This window comes from Pteropus vampyrus, unplaced genomic scaffold, assembly GCF_000151845.1.
Source record: "Pteropus vampyrus isolate Shadow unplaced genomic scaffold, Pvam_2.0 Scaffold135, whole genome shotgun sequence".
In the NCBI taxonomy this organism is placed as follows: domain Eukaryota; kingdom Metazoa; phylum Chordata; class Mammalia; order Chiroptera; family Pteropodidae; genus Pteropus; species Pteropus vampyrus.
Genome location: NW_011888916.1, coordinates 734,468 through 750,291, shown reverse-complemented (window position 1 = coordinate 750,291; position 15,824 = coordinate 734,468). Strand labels below are relative to the sequence as shown.

The following is a 15,824-nucleotide window of genomic DNA, read 5'->3' as shown; positions in this document are numbered from 1 at the left end:
AGGTGTAGACATGTTTGGCCCATTCTCAGGCCTGCCTTGGGATGCTGTGGAAGGTGGGGGGATCAGATTCCAGAGTTCTAAGGGGGAAAGATGCAAAGAGACGTCCTTTCTAGTATTTGCCAGAAGGTGTCTAGAGCTGGGTTGTGCCTTCCTGTTCTGTGCGGGGAAGACAGGGGTGAGGGGAGAGGGTGTGCCTGTGTCCTTTCCAGGACTCAGCTAGAGGTGATAGGAGTGGGTTAGGTCTGTGGGTCTCTCTGCCTTGGTGGCTCAGCCAGGTATCTCCTATGCTTGCAGGAGTCTCTGTCCCTGCAGCACTGGGGCTGTGGTGACCCAGAGGCACTGTCCTAGGAGTAGAGGCTTCAATCCTCTGCTCTCTGGTGCCTTTAGCATAGACTCTGGGGCAGGCCCTGATCCCCCTGGTCTATCTCTCTTAAAGCAAAGAGGGTACAGGGCTGTGTGGGATGGGAGAGGCTCTAGAAGGCCCCTAGATGACTATCCACGTCTTGTAGTTGACATGAGAAATGAAAGGGACCCAGGAATCTGTGGGCTGGCGAGATAGCCCTTGGGTTTGGTACAGTTGCTGAGGCCCCAGTTTCCTGTTTCTTCCAGGAGAGTCAGAGAAAGCAAGAGGAGGTCAGGTTCAGGGAAGAGCTTTATTGCTTCCATGATGGCTGCCCAGGATGGCTGCCACAGCCTGGGTAAGGTCCTTGAGCCTCACTTCCCTCTGGTCCAGCCTAAAGGCAGAACCCAAAGACCTGGCTGCCAAGTTGGTCAGTCCAGGCTTGGGGCACTGTCCTATGGATCAGTAGCAGCTGGGGAAGAGGCCATTCCCATTGGCTGGGCCAGGCATCACCTTCTGAGCTCTGAAGTTCCCTCTGCTCTAGCCAGAGGCTACCTTGTTGGCTTAAAGGATGGCTCCAGGGTTTCCCTGTGGGACAGCTAGGGGCTGGTGTGTGGGAATACCCCATTGTCTCCCCCAAGAAAGGCCAAACAGTGCCATGAGCTAGAGGGGCCTGGCATGAGATCCTGCCCCTCCCTGTGGCCTTGGAGCTTAGTACAGGCAAGTAATGGCACTCCCACTCTACAGGGAGCCCACTGGTACCACTGCCTGGTGGGCCCTCTAGTGGGCTTCTTTCTGCATGGCAAGTGGACCAAACTTGACATCTCCAAACTTATTTAAAAATAAATTATCCCTACCCCCCTCCCCCAAATTCACAAAATGATAATACACCAAACACCGATTCGAGAAATAATTCTGACAGCAGCCTTGCTGCCTAATGTCCACCTCCTGCATGCTGGGCCTGCTGGGCATGGCCGGTGGCCTCCTGGCTCTCTGGCTTCAAGGACCTAGGCTGAGAGTGAGGCCAAGTGCTGGTCTTTGAGGCTGGCCTCTGAGCAGACACAGCTCTGGCTGCCCCACCAAGGCTTTGCCACCCCTGGGGCCACTTGGCACTGTCCATCTCTGGGTCTGAAGACTCTTGCACCTCTAAGGCGGAGCTAGACCAAGGCCAATGAAGTGGGCAGGTGGTTGGCTGCTGCTTGCTCTTGGTGGCGCCGGGACCTCTTTGTCTACGTGTTGGGCCCACCTCAGATGCCACTGGTCAGGTCAGTGATGACACGTGCTTTCACCAGCTTCCGCAGAAACTCTTTCTCTCGCTGAATATTGTGTGTCCAAGACTGGAAGGAAAGAGATGGAGGAGAGGTCGATTGGGCAGCCCGGGTAACTGCTGAGATACAGCCCCGCTATCATGCACCTTCCCAAGGCCTGGAACCCTCTTCTGACAACTACCCTCCAATGCTCTGTGACTGCGGGAAATCGGGTCTAGAAATGCCACAGCTTTTAACCCCTTTTCCCATCCCAAAAGAACTATGCCTCTTGACTTCTTCCAAGTCTTAGGAGATACAAGCTTTCCAGCCTTGTTCTCACAGATTTCAACCCCTCCTTGTCAGGCAGCATGTCCACCTAGGTCCTAGGCACCCTGAGGACGGGCAATGTGAGTCATTTAGGTCTGGCTCAGGCCTAGGGGGTGGACCCTGCTGGAAAGAGAGCCGGGTGGGGTGGCTTAGTCATTCTCTGGCCTGATGCAATCCACTGGCCTGGGGACAGCTGATGAAATCCTGCCTCTCAGATCAGAGGGTCCAGGGGACCTGAGGACAAGAGGTTCATCTGTTAATGTGGAAATTACAGGGAAGACGCTGCCTTCTCTTCGGGGAAGACTGCACCCAGGCTCAGGTTCTTTCCTATCCCCAGTACTCACACCAGGAAGCTTTGATGATTAAGTTTCTCAATGGAAAAGGGTTGACTGACTGACTGAATGAATGAATGCCAACATCCTTATCATAATTTGTACCTAACTGACTGCTCTGTTACATCTGTCAGCGCTGAGCTGATAGTGACATTAACAGCCTCTGTTTACTGGTGCTAAGAACTTACAGCTCTGTCTGGTCCTTATTCTGGTCCAGTTAACTCTAACCTTCCAAATCTTTTCAATTCTGAAACTTAGGTAAAATTCCCCATATTCTTCTTCTCTGAACATTCCCTTCAACTTCTTCTGCTAACCACAAGCCTGGCTGCCGCTAAGGACAACGTCCCCCAGACACCTGCTCAGTGCTACATGTCTTTTGTCCTACATGTCTACACTCCACAGTGCTAGAGGTGGGTAAGTCTTCCTCACTCTTCATTGCTGCGTCTACACAGTTGCTCCTCCACACTCCCTCAAGCCTCCGGCTCCTTTGAGGTTCCTGTCATAATACTCTGCTGACCGCAAGTTGCCCCTCCTTGTCATTGCTGGGTGATCTGCTTTCCTTCCTTGAAGATTTAAGCATCTGTCTCCCAGTCTCTCTTTGGAGACAGGGACTATTTGGCACAGAGTAGGTGCTCAATACATATATGTTGAATGAAATTAGGTTTTCCAGGTAAGAAAATGGAGGCTTGGAGGAATGGCAGGGCCAGTATCCAAGCAAACGGAGAAATTCATACAACTCTTTACTTATTCCTCCCCTTCATCACTCCTCAGGAAGAAGTAACCGGTCTGAGAGGTCAGCTTCAAGAGCACGCACTTGGAGTCATTGAGGGGACCAGCAGAGGACTCGATATTTGGTGATATTCATGAATTACTAATTTTTCTAGGTGTGATAATGGTATTACGATAGTAAAAAAACAGTCCTTATCTTTTCAAGAAACTTACTGAAATATTTATGGCTGGAATGATATGCTGAGACTTGTTTCCATATAATCAGTGGAGAGGGAAAGTATGAGAGGAAGAACAGATGAAACAATTGCCGTGTGCTGATAGCTGGGGGAGGCGGGTGACAGCTACATGGGAGCTCATTCTATTATTCTCCATATTTATGAATATGTTTGACAATGTTCATAATAAAAAAGTAAACACAAAGTCTGCCTGGGGTGTAGTCCTCTTGGCCCCGGCAACACCGCCTCTCTGGTGCTCTCTTTTTCCCAATTCCTCCTTCCGTGCAGACAGCACAGGAGCTTCCCAGAGCTCCTGCACTACACTGTCCAGGGGCTAGGGCAGGATTCTGCTAGCCCCGGGTTCCCAGCCTCACCAGGACCTGACTCTGAACGCAGATGTCCGTCCCATTCACAGTCCACACTCTGAGAAGGGCCTGCCTTCTGACAGCTCTTTCTCTGTCTTCATGCGGCTCCTCTTCTCCCACCCAGTCCTTAAATATTGGTGCTGCCCTAACGATCTGCACTTCTTGCTGTACTGTCGTCCTAGGAAATCTCATCCACGTCCGCCCTGTATCTGAACACGCAGGTGTGCTCACAACTCACAAATCCACATTTTCAGCTCGGATTTCTCTGCTGTGTTCTGCTTTAGGAGTCTTCAGCTCTTGCTTAGACTGCTGGGACAGCCCCTTAACTAGTTTCCATTCTGGCCTTGCACCCCTCTATTTCATGCTGTAGCCACAGTGACCCTACTACATGCTAAGCCACAGCTTAAAAGGCTTCTGCCTCTGTGGCTCCCTCTAGCCTTCAGAGCAAAGTCCAAACTTCTCACCATAGCAGAGAAAGCCTTTCATGATCTCGCTACTGCTTATGTCTATGGTCTCTCACCCTCTTTCACATTAAGTTCATGTCAAAGAAATATGTAAGAGACCAAATATATAAGTGAACAGAAGCCAGGAGGCAGGTAGAAGCTGTGAGAACAGTTTGGAGTGGGTGCTGGCAGGGGACAAAGAAGCAAGAAGAACACCAAGAGCGACAGAGATGGAAAGACTGACGGGGTCATGGTAATAAGCAGGCAGAACTGGAGCCACAGCTGATGGGACGAGACAGCTCTGGAGCTGCCCTGGACCCAGGAGGAGCTTGCCACTCCTGAACCCCATTCTAGCAACAGGAGACCCAGCTGGAATGCTGTTTCTGGTTTTCCAGGAGATTCCCAAGTCTCTCTACCCCTGAAATAACTTCCAATTACTTGAGGTAGTCTGACTGAAACATAAAAGACTAAAACAGTAAAGATGGTAACGGAAGCTGTGGCTGGGGACCCCAATGTCCCGGAGAACAGGTAGCGTGAGGAGAGAAGGCTGTCCAGGATGGAGCCCCGGCTAATGCTGATTCTTAAGGGGTGGACTGAAATCAAGGCCACTGAGAAAGAGAATGAGAGTCTGGCACGTGAAATCAGAGGAACACTGGAAATTACTGACCTAGGAGTCCAAGCAGGAGAGAGTTTCAAAGACGAAAGAACAGTCAACATAAAAAGTGTTTCTGAGAGAGATCAGGAAAGATGAGACTTACATGTGTCCACTGGATTAGGCAGCCTTGAGGTAAGTCCCTGGTGACCCTGGTGGGAGTTTGCGTCAGGTGAAGGGGGAAGCCAGGCTGTGAGCGGTGAAGGGCCAAGTGAGAGTGAGGAGTGCAAAGGGGAGGGCCCAGCAGGAGTTGACAGAGGCCCCTCTGTATCTTGTTTTCTCACTGGAGGAGGGGAGGGTGATGGGACTTTTGGGGAGTGTAAGGCTCTGTAACAGTGTGGTGGGGACTGGAGAAGGGCATGGAAAGACTGGTGAGTAGGAATGAGAGCTAGCCAACATGAAAACCTTGACATTTATAGAACTATGATCTGCACAGATGGGAGATTTCCTCCAACAACTCCTCAGCCAGATGCTGGTGTAGAGAAGCTGCTCAACACACTAGCCCAAGATGTCCAGGTTCCAGGCTGGCATCAGTGGAAGGCTAGCAGTAGAAGCAAAGTGAGTTTTAAGTGGGGTCCAGATTTTCCACATGGGCTCTTGCTGTGAGGGGAGAGATGCAGGAGAGGCTGACTGATAGGCTGGGAGAACTGTAATGCTTCTTGAACTTTAAAGTACTTACCCATGTGGATTATCTGGGAAGGAATTCTGGGCGATAAAGAGCTTCAGTGCTTGGCCATGGGGAAGGGTAGAGGAGGTACAAGGAGGATCCTGAGACCAAGAGGCAATATCTGTGGATTGTTTAAGGGGACAAGGAAGTCCTCTGGGGGAAAGACGGACTTAAGGTAGAGAGGATGGCTCTGAGCTGGTGCCAGGATGAGCGTATGACGGCTGGGAAACAGCGAGGAAGAGGCAGGTGCAGGACCAGGGCAGGGAGAAGGCCAAGAAGGGAAAGTTCAGGAAAAAGGCTGTAGAAGGGGATTCTGGGTTTAGGGGAAAGCTAGGGAGAGGGGCACAGAGGACGCTTGGTGGTCAGAGGCCCGCGGGCAGGGATGGACCCTCAGTGTCCTAACTTAGCTGAGAGTAGGGCAGCGCCCTCCTGGGAGCTCTGGGAAGCCAGAGCAGACGCTAGCTCATCCCCTTACCATTTACCTGTGAACCTGTGAACACGGTCTGAGCCTGTCCTCTGTGCTGGAAGTACCCCTTCCCTCAGCCCTGCCCCCTGCCCAGCCCCGAACCTCTCTGATGGCCGCCATGCGCACAGTCTCATAGTAGTGCAGGGGTGCATTGGGTGCGCTCATGTCGTAGCCAAAGCCTGCGACTGCCACCTCATCACAGCCGTGTAGTGCCATGGTCACTGCCACACTGCCAAGGGTCGGGATATTCTGGAGGAGGGGAGGGAGGGGGTGCAGAGTTCAGATGGAGGGCTGAATGAGGCCGAGGCCCTCCACATGCTCCCCAGCGGTTAGCTCCAACCCCTAGGACCGAGCCCTCTGTCCCCACCCTGCTACCCTGTCCTTCCTTCTCCAGGCCCCTCTGACCCAGTTCCCCTCCTCCCTCTCCTGGGGCCCAGCTATCTCACCCCGCGGCCCATGAGACCATTGTTGAAGGGCAGTCCAATGAGGGTGAAGGCAGCTTCCTGGATGAAATACGGGTTGAGAATGCGAATCTCAGGGGGCTCCTTGGGTACTCGAGTGGCCACAGATTTCCAGAAGCCATCTGATGCACTCTGTGGACATAGCAGAAGTGGGTGTGAGCCGGGAACACAGCTTCTGATGGGACTGTGTCAGTGCCAGGGTCCCAAAGTGTGTACAGGCAAATGAGAAACAAGGTGGGGGGCATGAGGTGTGATGCCGGGGAACATGGGGCATGTGGGATAAACACAGCTGGTAGAGGGAGGACTATGTGTGCTGGGGACACGAAATGTATGACAGAGATGAGGGTATGTGCTGGGAACAGTGAGCATATGGTGGGGCCACAGTGTGTTAACAGAGGATCCAGTGAGCTGCGTGGTGGGGGTATATGGTGTGGGACACTAGGGGGTGCTGCTGTGGCTTGAGGGGTTTCTTGGGTCAACTGAAGGCCCAATGGTCCAGCTGTCCCCCATCCCATCACGGCTCCTGAGGGGCCCAGGAGGAGCCTGCCCACTCTCTCCTATCTGCTCTGCTGGGCTTGCCTCCTTTCCCCTCTGCTGTCTCTCCTCGCTCTCTCAGTCAACTGTTCTAAAGTGAACCTGAAAAATAAAGACAGAATGTGAGCTACTATGGCAATGTAAAATAACACTAAAATCCCAGTTCTGCCATAGACTAGGGTTGGGTGACTTTGGGCAAGTGATAATCTCTCTGAGCTTCAGTTTCTTTAACTGCAAAATGGGATCATTCTTCCCTCAGAGATCTCATTATCGTACTGGAAAGGCATCCGCTCTGAAATCTGACATCCCAAAGTCTATTCCAGGGCCGTAACTTCTAACTCTCTCCCTTCCTCTCGTCTCCAGCCCTGCTTTTCTGTTCAAGGCCCTGAAACATATCACTTCAACTATTCTGGGCTCCCTCAACTCCCTGCCCCTTGCCCTTCTGTTGCCCCAGCCCAGGGAAACCCTGAACTTGGGATCGACCCATTCGTCCATCTTTACCACCCCTAAAACTAGGCTCCTGAGTACTGCTGGAGAAAACCACAAATTGGCCCCGCAGTCTGGAGGCAGTACCAAACTGTGGACTCTAACCTGTTATTTCTAGGGAGTTTGTTATTTGCTTAGAAAACCTAAAAGAATCAACTAAACTTAGAATGGATAAAATAATTTAGTAGTAGGATCTGTACTCCAATAGGAAAGTCATCAGATATAATACAAAAGAGATTCCATTTGCAATCCTAACAAAAAAATAATTAAATACTGATCAAGAAACTTAAATATGTGGGACCTATAGGGAAAAAAAAAGCTGTAATCCTTTATCAAGAGATCTAAAAAATTACTTAAAAAATGGGAGAGACAAACTATATCTTGGATAAGAAGGCTGAGTACTAACATAAAGCCAGTTCTCCACAGATTAATGTAGGTTTAGCATTATTTTAAGAAAAATCCCAGTAGGATTTTTTTTTTAACTTACCAAAAGGATTCTAAAAACTCATCCAAATATTTAAGAGGTATAAATAGCCCCTATGATTTAAAAATTAGATATTAGAGTATATTATGAATTTGAAATCATGAAAACATTGATAGACATATATCAACGTGAAGATCATTGAAAGAAGACAGCCCAGAAACGGGTCGATCCATATATACACACACACTTAGGTTATGATAAAGGAAGCTTCACCATCAGTGGGAACAAGATGATTTTCTTAGCAAGTGATACTTCAAAATTTGCTATTTAGGAAAAAAAAGGTCCACTTATTGCCTCTCCTCACACTATACACAAAACAACTAAATGCTAAAAAAGTAAAATTAAAAGAAAATTTGGATCTTTTATCATCAAACTTCCTAAACATTAATGAAATGTTAGAAATAATAAAGAAAAAGATAAACAGATTTAGACTTTGTAAACATTTTTAGTGCTTTGGTACATCAAAAAATATAAGCAAAATTAAGAGAGAAACAAAAAAGTGGGAAAATTTCGTCACAAATAATAAAAAATACCTATTTAAAAAATTCATGGAAAATCAATGAGACCCCATAAAAATGGGAAGAGAGTATGAAATTAGGCTGGTAAGCATGAAAAACTCGATACTGACAAAAATGCAAATTAAAATAACCAGATACTATTTTTTACCCTCTAAAATGTACCTGTGACACTGTGTATATGTGCATCAATGTATATAGTGCTTGTGGTAGTGTGCTGAGGTAGAACTCTCCTATACTTTAGGAGTAAAATTTGGTTTGGCCTTTCTAAAAAGCAATCTGAATATGAATCTAAAGGCTCAAAACTGTTTATACCCGATGACTGCAACATTTCTCTATACCTGATGACTGCAACATTTCTCTCCTAAAAGTAATCAGAATAGTGAAGACCTTTGTGAAAAGCTGTTTCTTACAATGTTACTTATAAAAGTGAAGCATCAGAAAGAAAATCCAAGTTTACAATAGAGGTTTGGCTAAATAATACATCTCTATAACTGAATGTTCCAGACATCAAAACTGTTTGCTAAGAATTGTGTCATAGGGATGTACATAATGTATTTAACCAATCCACTGTTGGTGGACATCCAAACTGTTTCTCGTTGCTCCAGATCTGCTCCAGCCACCTCCTGTGTTCCTGATCTTCTAATGTCCTCAGATAAACCAGAAACCTCGGAATGGACTTTAGATTCTTCATCTCTCCAGCCCATCCTGTCCTACTGGTCATCTAACTCTTTTGATTCTATCTTCTTAGAATCCCACAGACTGACCCCTTCCTCCCAAACCCACTGCTGCCAGTGGAAGTCTGGGTCTCATCATCTTTCATTTGGACTCTCCTAATGACTGGCCATTTACAGTGTCTGTCTGGTTGACTGATCAGAGCCCAGGACCCTGTAGAGTGACTGGAACATAAATGGTACACAATAAATGTTAAATTCTATTCATTTATTCAACAAACATGTAATAAGTTCTTAGAATGAGCTGCCTCTGCCTCCCAAACCACTTCCCCCTCTGCCAGAATGATCTATGTACAAAGCAGATCACATTATCACTGCCCACAGGAGATCTGAGCTTTTTAGCCAGAAGCCCTGCCTGCTGCTCCAGTTTCCATTTCAGCTCATCTGAAGTCCTCGCCTGCCAACTCACGCCACCACGCTTTTGCTGATGCTGCTCCTTCTGTCTCTAATGGCCTTTCCACCTCTATCCCCTGATCCATCCTACTTGTTTTTTAAGACTCAGCATATCCTTCCTCCTCGTGTCTTTCCTGACCCTCTTCCTCCCAAGGCAGAAGTGACCTCTAACCTTTGGGAGGGGACAGAATATAGAGTTAAGATCTGCTGTGGTTTGAATGTATCCTCCCACACCCCCAATTCATGAACACGTAATGTCCAATGTGATGGTATGAGGAGGCAGAGCCTTTGGGAAGTGATAAGTTCATGAGAGTGGAACCTTCATGAATGAGATTAATGCCCTTATAAAAGAGGCCCCAGAGAGAGATCTCTTGCCCTTCTGTCAAGTGAAGACACACTGAAAAAGAAGGGCATCTATGAACCAGGACACCAAACACCAGGTCTACCAGTGCCACAATCCTGGACTTCCCAGCCTCTAGAACTGTGAGAAATAAACTTCTGTTGTTTATAAGCCATCCAATCTGTGGTATTTTGTTATAGCAACCCAAACGGACTGGGTTCAACTTCATCTCTGGTCACTTGCTGTGTGGAGAGCCTGGGCAAGGCACTCGCCATTTCCTTGTGGATAAACCATGATACTAACAATTTATATTAAGAGCCGTTGTGAGAATTAGATAATTCAGGTTGAGTGCCCAGCTCACGATCACCTGGTCAGCTATTATCATCATCACTAGTCGTGTGCTGTGACCCCCTACCTCACAGGGCTGGAGCCCAGCACGGCACCTGGCAGCGAGCGTTAACTGAGAAGCCCAACCAAGGCTCCTCCACTGCCCTCACCAGCAGCAAAGCGCTCCCCACTGGTCAGTACCTCTTCGGGCTGATCTCCCTCTGCCTTCAATGGCTTGTCTCTGCTCCAGCCATGCCTGCCTTGTGTCTCCCCACCTCTGTGGCAACATCTCTTTCTCTAGCAGATTCTATCTGTCCTACCAGGGTCAGTTGGAAGGACAGGCCCTTGGGGCCACCTTCTCTGTCTCAGCCCCAGTGAGACCAAGCGCAGACCTCAGTCCACCTTCCTCCTGTTGTCTCCCTTTCTGCATCCAGGAGGCATGTGTGCAAGGGAGGTAAAGGTAGGGATTACAAGACCCAGTAAGAAAGGAAAGGGTACAGAAATGGCCAAGATCATATACCAAACTAGGGAGGAGCCCCTCCTGGGAAGGCCAGATGTGGACCGAAAGGAATGGCAGGTGCCAGTCTGTGCCAGGCAAAGCAAGCACAGCCCCTGCCCATTCTCCAGGGCTGGCAGGCCCCAACATTTCCCCACCGGGGGTTCCTGCCCATGACTGCCCCACATGTACCTAAAGAGGAGAAAGCACAGGGGCTGCTTGGGAGGGGTAGAGAGAGCCAGGAAGGTGCACAGCTGGGGGTTCCAGGTTAGTTTTTATAAATATTACTTTATTTACATCTCTTCGCCTTTCACCCACTTCACAGGCATGGACCCAAAATGAAGCAACATGTTCAAGGTCATGCAAGTGGCTGTGCCAAGATTCAAACACAAGTGTCATGACTCAAGGATGGGTTTCTGCCACACTACTTATTACCATCACTGTAGTTCCCACTGCAGAAAGACTGGGGTCAAGGATGAATGAGAGCTCCCTTCTGCCCTCCGAGAGCTCTAAGGTGAGTTAGGGTCCTGCATCTCATTTCACAGAGGGACTGAGACTCAGAGAGGAAAGAAGACTTGCTCACGGTGCACACATAGCTAGAAGAATCTGCGCTGGATCCAACTTCAGAACCTGGTTATGTCTGTGATATGAGAGATGCCCTCTCTGAAACCACGTCTCGGCTTTTCCCATGTGCTAAAAGTCCCATATGTAACCACCATGTGAAACGGTAGGAAGTCAGCTCATTATTTCAAATGCTCTTTGAGAGTCTGACAAAAGCTTCCGTAGGGAAGGTAAAGAGCTTCTGCCCGTCTTCCCAGCTTTACTCTTTCCCAGGAAAAGAAATGACTGATCTGACTGCTTAGATTTAGCAAACTGAGTGTGTCACATTTACTGGTATGAGGTAAAGTCTCTCTATCTCTGTCTCACACACACACACATACACACACACCCCACTCTTTTTTAACTCCCTGCTCCTATGCAGCAGTGGATACGTGAAGGCAGAGTCTGCCTCCTTGGAGCAGCATCCTGGTCTCTGCCTCAGCTCAGCTGGGTGCTGTGAGCTCTACAGTTCTGACTGCCGTAGGGTCAGCTGCCAGCGGCAGTGCGGAGAAAGGCTGGTTGGGATTCAGGGGAAAAGGAGGCCTGTGTTTGGGTCTCAAGCCCCAGAGAGCCCTGTGTTAGAGCACGGGAAACTGGCACGATGAACTGGCACAATTCAGGGCTTCTAATTACGTTTTTTCCAGCTGTCATTGTCCTGATGCAGAGTCCTTTCAGGAATTTCAGGGAGAGGAACAATAAGATGAAGACAGATTTGGGAATTTCCGTGTTACCCCGGCCGTAAAAATATTAAGGACCAACAAAACCTCAGCCTATCTCCTAAAATAAAAGCTGGGTTTTTATTTTATTCTCAGAAAAACACACACAGGCACATACACATTACATTTTGTATACCGCTGCAGAGGGTCACAGAATCCCTGAAGTTAAAGGGATTTGCTGCCTTCAGGTTAGGAATCTCTGGTATAGGGTGAGAAGAGATGAGAACCCAGGACAGAATCCTGTAAACACTAACATTTAAGAGGTAGGTGGAAATAGAGGAACCCATGGAAGACACTGAGAACAGTAAGAGAGGTTGGAGGCACTAGGGAGAGTGTGGTGCAGTGGAAGTTCATGGGCCCTGGAGTCTGGAAAGCCTGGGTCACATCTGGATCCCACATCTGTGTGACCTGGGCATGTTCTGTAATCTCACTAAGCCTCAAGTTCCTCATGCATAACAGGAATAACAAGACCTACTTCCCAGATAGTTGTGAGGATTATATACCACATTTGGCATAGAGCAAAAACTCAATAAATCTTATCTATTATGATGATGAGTGAGTGTCACAGAAGCCGAGAGAGTGAAGCAGAGGGTGTGGTCGGCGATGCCAGATGCCAGTGGGAGGCCACTATACAGACAGACATTCATGCAGATGGGGAGCCAGATATCCCTCTGGTTCCTTGCAGGAGGGCACTGGGCACTGAAGGCCTTCCTGCTGCTGGGTGACACTACCAAGTGTGCCACCAGAACATAGCCCCATCCCAGAAAGCCTAATCAAATCTGGCCCAAGACCTCTCACATCTCATTTCCCTGACCCACAGGACACAACACAGAGGCCTATAAAGCCAGCCAATGACGCTGGCCCTGGAATGGTCAAACCACTCCTCAAGGCCAGCTGTGGGCTGCATTCTTTGTTGAATCCCTCCTTCTTCAGGAATGTCTCTGCCTCAGTCAAGTCTGGACCCAGCTCATCTGTGAGGAGCTGCCAGACTCCTGATGATGCAACTTGTTCTGCTCTTGTCAGAATAGCCAGGAGCAATGGGGGAAAGTATCTGGGAAGAAAGTGCCTTCCCAGCCAGGCTCCGCAGTGGCTCCCTGAACCCCTGTAGGGTTCTTCTGCAGCCTCTTTCTCCCTCTGTAGACAGTCTATATGCCAAGACGAGAAGTCTGGAAGCAGAGAGACTAAACATGGGCTGGCTTTCTGCAGCCAAGAGTAGGGCAGATGTGTTCACTCCTTCTGCTCCTGCCTTAGGACAGGTCGCTAACTCTCACTGGGGTCACTCGAGCAGTCACCAGGTCTCCCTGCCTCTATCCTGCCTTCCTTTAATTCCTTCACCTCCCTACACAAATCTGATCTTGACACTCTCAAGGGTAAAATCTTCCGTGGCTCCTTCCACTGCCCATTGAAACATATTGTCAGGATAATTAAGAGTGTAGGTCTGGTTTTTGTTTTTCTTATTCCAAAGAAGTTTGTAATTCAGTGGAAGAGACAGGGTTGTGTACAAATATCTCAATACATGGTATGATTATTATTATGTAAGAAACTAAGGGAGGTTTAAAATATCTGCTATACTTAATTAAAATATACACATATAAGACATATCCAAAAAATATTCACATGCGTAGTACATAAAATGGGAGGAAGAGCCAGGTGACATACTAAGAGAACTATAAGCAAAGCAGAGAAGAGCTCGAAAAGAAGGCTATTTATGGATGTAAATGTTTCAGAGCCGAAGATTAACCTGGATCATTCAATCAACAAATACATGAGTGCCTGTTATATATAAGCCATTTGCTTTTTGTACAAATATAACCTATAATATTTCAGACAATGAACAACCCTCAAAACACGAATTAGAATCATATAAAAAGATACCTTTAAGAAAATCTTGTCCGGTCTTCTTAGAGAAACTAAGGCCTAAGAGGTTTATTTTCTTACTCAATCTATTTTCTGAGGAATCTGACCACCACGATTCTTTCCTAACAACTCAGACTGGAATCCTCCATCTCTCTTGACTTTCCCCTTTCTCTTGTCCCCAACTACCCAATCTGTGGCTTCTGCGTAGACCCATCACACCCCTGCATCCTTCCCATCATGCTCTCATCAGCACTGGGCTGCCCCAGTGATTGTTTTTGAACCCTGACACCCTAATTACTAACTCCGTGTCCCTAGACAAGTTCTTTACCCTTTCTAAGTCTCATTATTCTCACCTATAAAATAGGGAAATATGACTAATTGGTACTTCACAGTGTTGGTGCTATGACAATTAAAAGTCATGCACATGTTTGGCACAAAGTTAGCTCACTAACTGCTGCAATTATTTGTCCCCAGGATAATGTCCAAGCTCCTTGATGTGACTTTAGCTTATAAGACCCTTCGCCCTGTGTCCCCTGCCTGTCCAGCCTTATCTCCAGCCCTTGCCCCACATCTATGTAGGCTCATCCTGACACTGTGGAGCCAGGGGCAAAATTACAAATGGAAGTCCATGTACCACACGTCTAAATTTGATTCTAAACATTTGAAAGTTACAAATCTAGGTATCGAACTGTTAAATAAAATATATTCTATCCTCCCTTGAAAAATGACCCGGAAGGCCAGGTTTGCATTTAGAATTCTGACTTCTAGAGATCTTTGCTGGACCATGGTGGTGTAGGGAGAGCTAGCCCCAGCCTGCCTCCCTTCTCCCCCCACTCCTGGTCCCATCCCACACCATGAGAAGTATTGCGCATGCATGTGTGGATTCCCAGCCCGCACCTCTAAATTCTGCTCTCAGCCTCTGCAAGCAGCCCTCCTTGGGCTTAGGGGTATATACAGGGAAGTGTATTCTGCCTTCAGGAGGATGGAAGTGGTTTTGGCACTGACTGCCAGGGCAAGAAATCCTGAGGTCTCTACTACCTGGTAATGGTCTAGCAAGGGAGAATGGGCTTGGGGTGGGCATCTCCCTCTTGACCTTGCATATTCCTCTTTGCTCCATGGCAAAGGGTGTGGCTGGGGGAGAGCCAGACACTGTTCTTGCTCAAGTCTAAGGGCACTACTGCACTCGTGCCACATACATTATACTGAATTACTTTTAATTCACTAAATAGACCCCAGTTGTTGCCAATGCTGCTCTCAGTGCCCGAAGCTTCATCATCGTCTGGCCAACATCTACGAGAGGGTGGGGCAAGCCGTTTGGTCAGGGTCTAGGACTTATAGGAGTATCCTGGGGGCCAATAAATGGGGTGGCCACAGTTTCTTGACCAAGGTGGCATGTGTTGCCTTGTGCCCAGGCAATGCTCGCCTTGTTGAGTCTCACTTCTCAAAAGGTGATCGTCATTCAAAGATGAGCACCATCACATGCACTCCCACTCGTTCCGTATTGTGGTATAATGGGCAGCCACTCGGGGACGCTTTTACTCCATTGTACAGAAGGAGAAAATGAAACTTGAAGATGTGGGCTGAGGCAGAGGAATAAACTGGCTTCCATTCCCAATATCAAGTGCTATTTCACTGACTTTACCTGTACCAAAGGAAAAAGGGTGAGAATGGCCATGATGGCTGGTCCAAGTGTCATCACCCTCTGCAGGGTTGCTGGACTGCTGCTGCTTTATGGTCTGTCAAGTAGTTGAACCATAATTTGCATAATAAATCCCTTAGGTTATATATGGGTTAGGCCATTATAAATAACATTGTAATAAAAATCTTTGTGTGCAGATTTTTTCCTTCCCTTGGGTCATGGTTCTTGGTGCCAAGTGTCATTTCCTTTCCAAAAAGCTTGTCCCCATTTACACTCTGACCAGTGGCCTTTGAGAGCACCTGTCAATGCACTCTTGCCAAAATCATGTATTACAATTTAAACACATTCGTTAAAGATGTGGTAGGTGATAAATGGCATCCTGTTGTCTTCACATGAATTTCTCTGGCTGTTAGGAAAGTTAAACATATTTTTGTTGTTTAGGTTAAATTTCCTTCTGTG

General features: G+C 47.9%; 1 protein-coding gene across 9 annotated transcripts in view; it reads right to left on the bottom strand.

The window, feature by feature from the left end:
• Positions 1 to 634: 634 nt before the first annotated feature.
• ST3GAL3 (ST3 beta-galactoside alpha-2,3-sialyltransferase 3) overlaps positions 635 to 15,824 on the bottom strand; it is a 182,023-nt gene continuing 166,833 nt past the window's right edge. For 6 of the 9 annotated variants that reach the window (XM_011367532.2, XM_011367531.2, XM_023535031.1 and 3 more), the window contains 3 exons: positions 6,230 to 6,376; positions 5,886 to 6,032; positions 635 to 1,677 (listed from right to left, as the gene is read on the bottom strand). In XM_011367532.2, coding sequence (XP_011365834.1) covers positions 1,588 to 1,677; positions 5,886 to 6,032; positions 6,230 to 6,376 — 384 coding nt within the window. In that variant the 3' untranslated portion in view covers positions 635 to 1,587. The remainder of the gene's footprint in view (positions 1,678 to 5,885; positions 6,033 to 6,229; positions 6,377 to 15,824) is intronic. The other 3 variants (XM_023535032.1, XM_011367534.2, XM_011367533.2) reach the window with 1 other exon arrangement.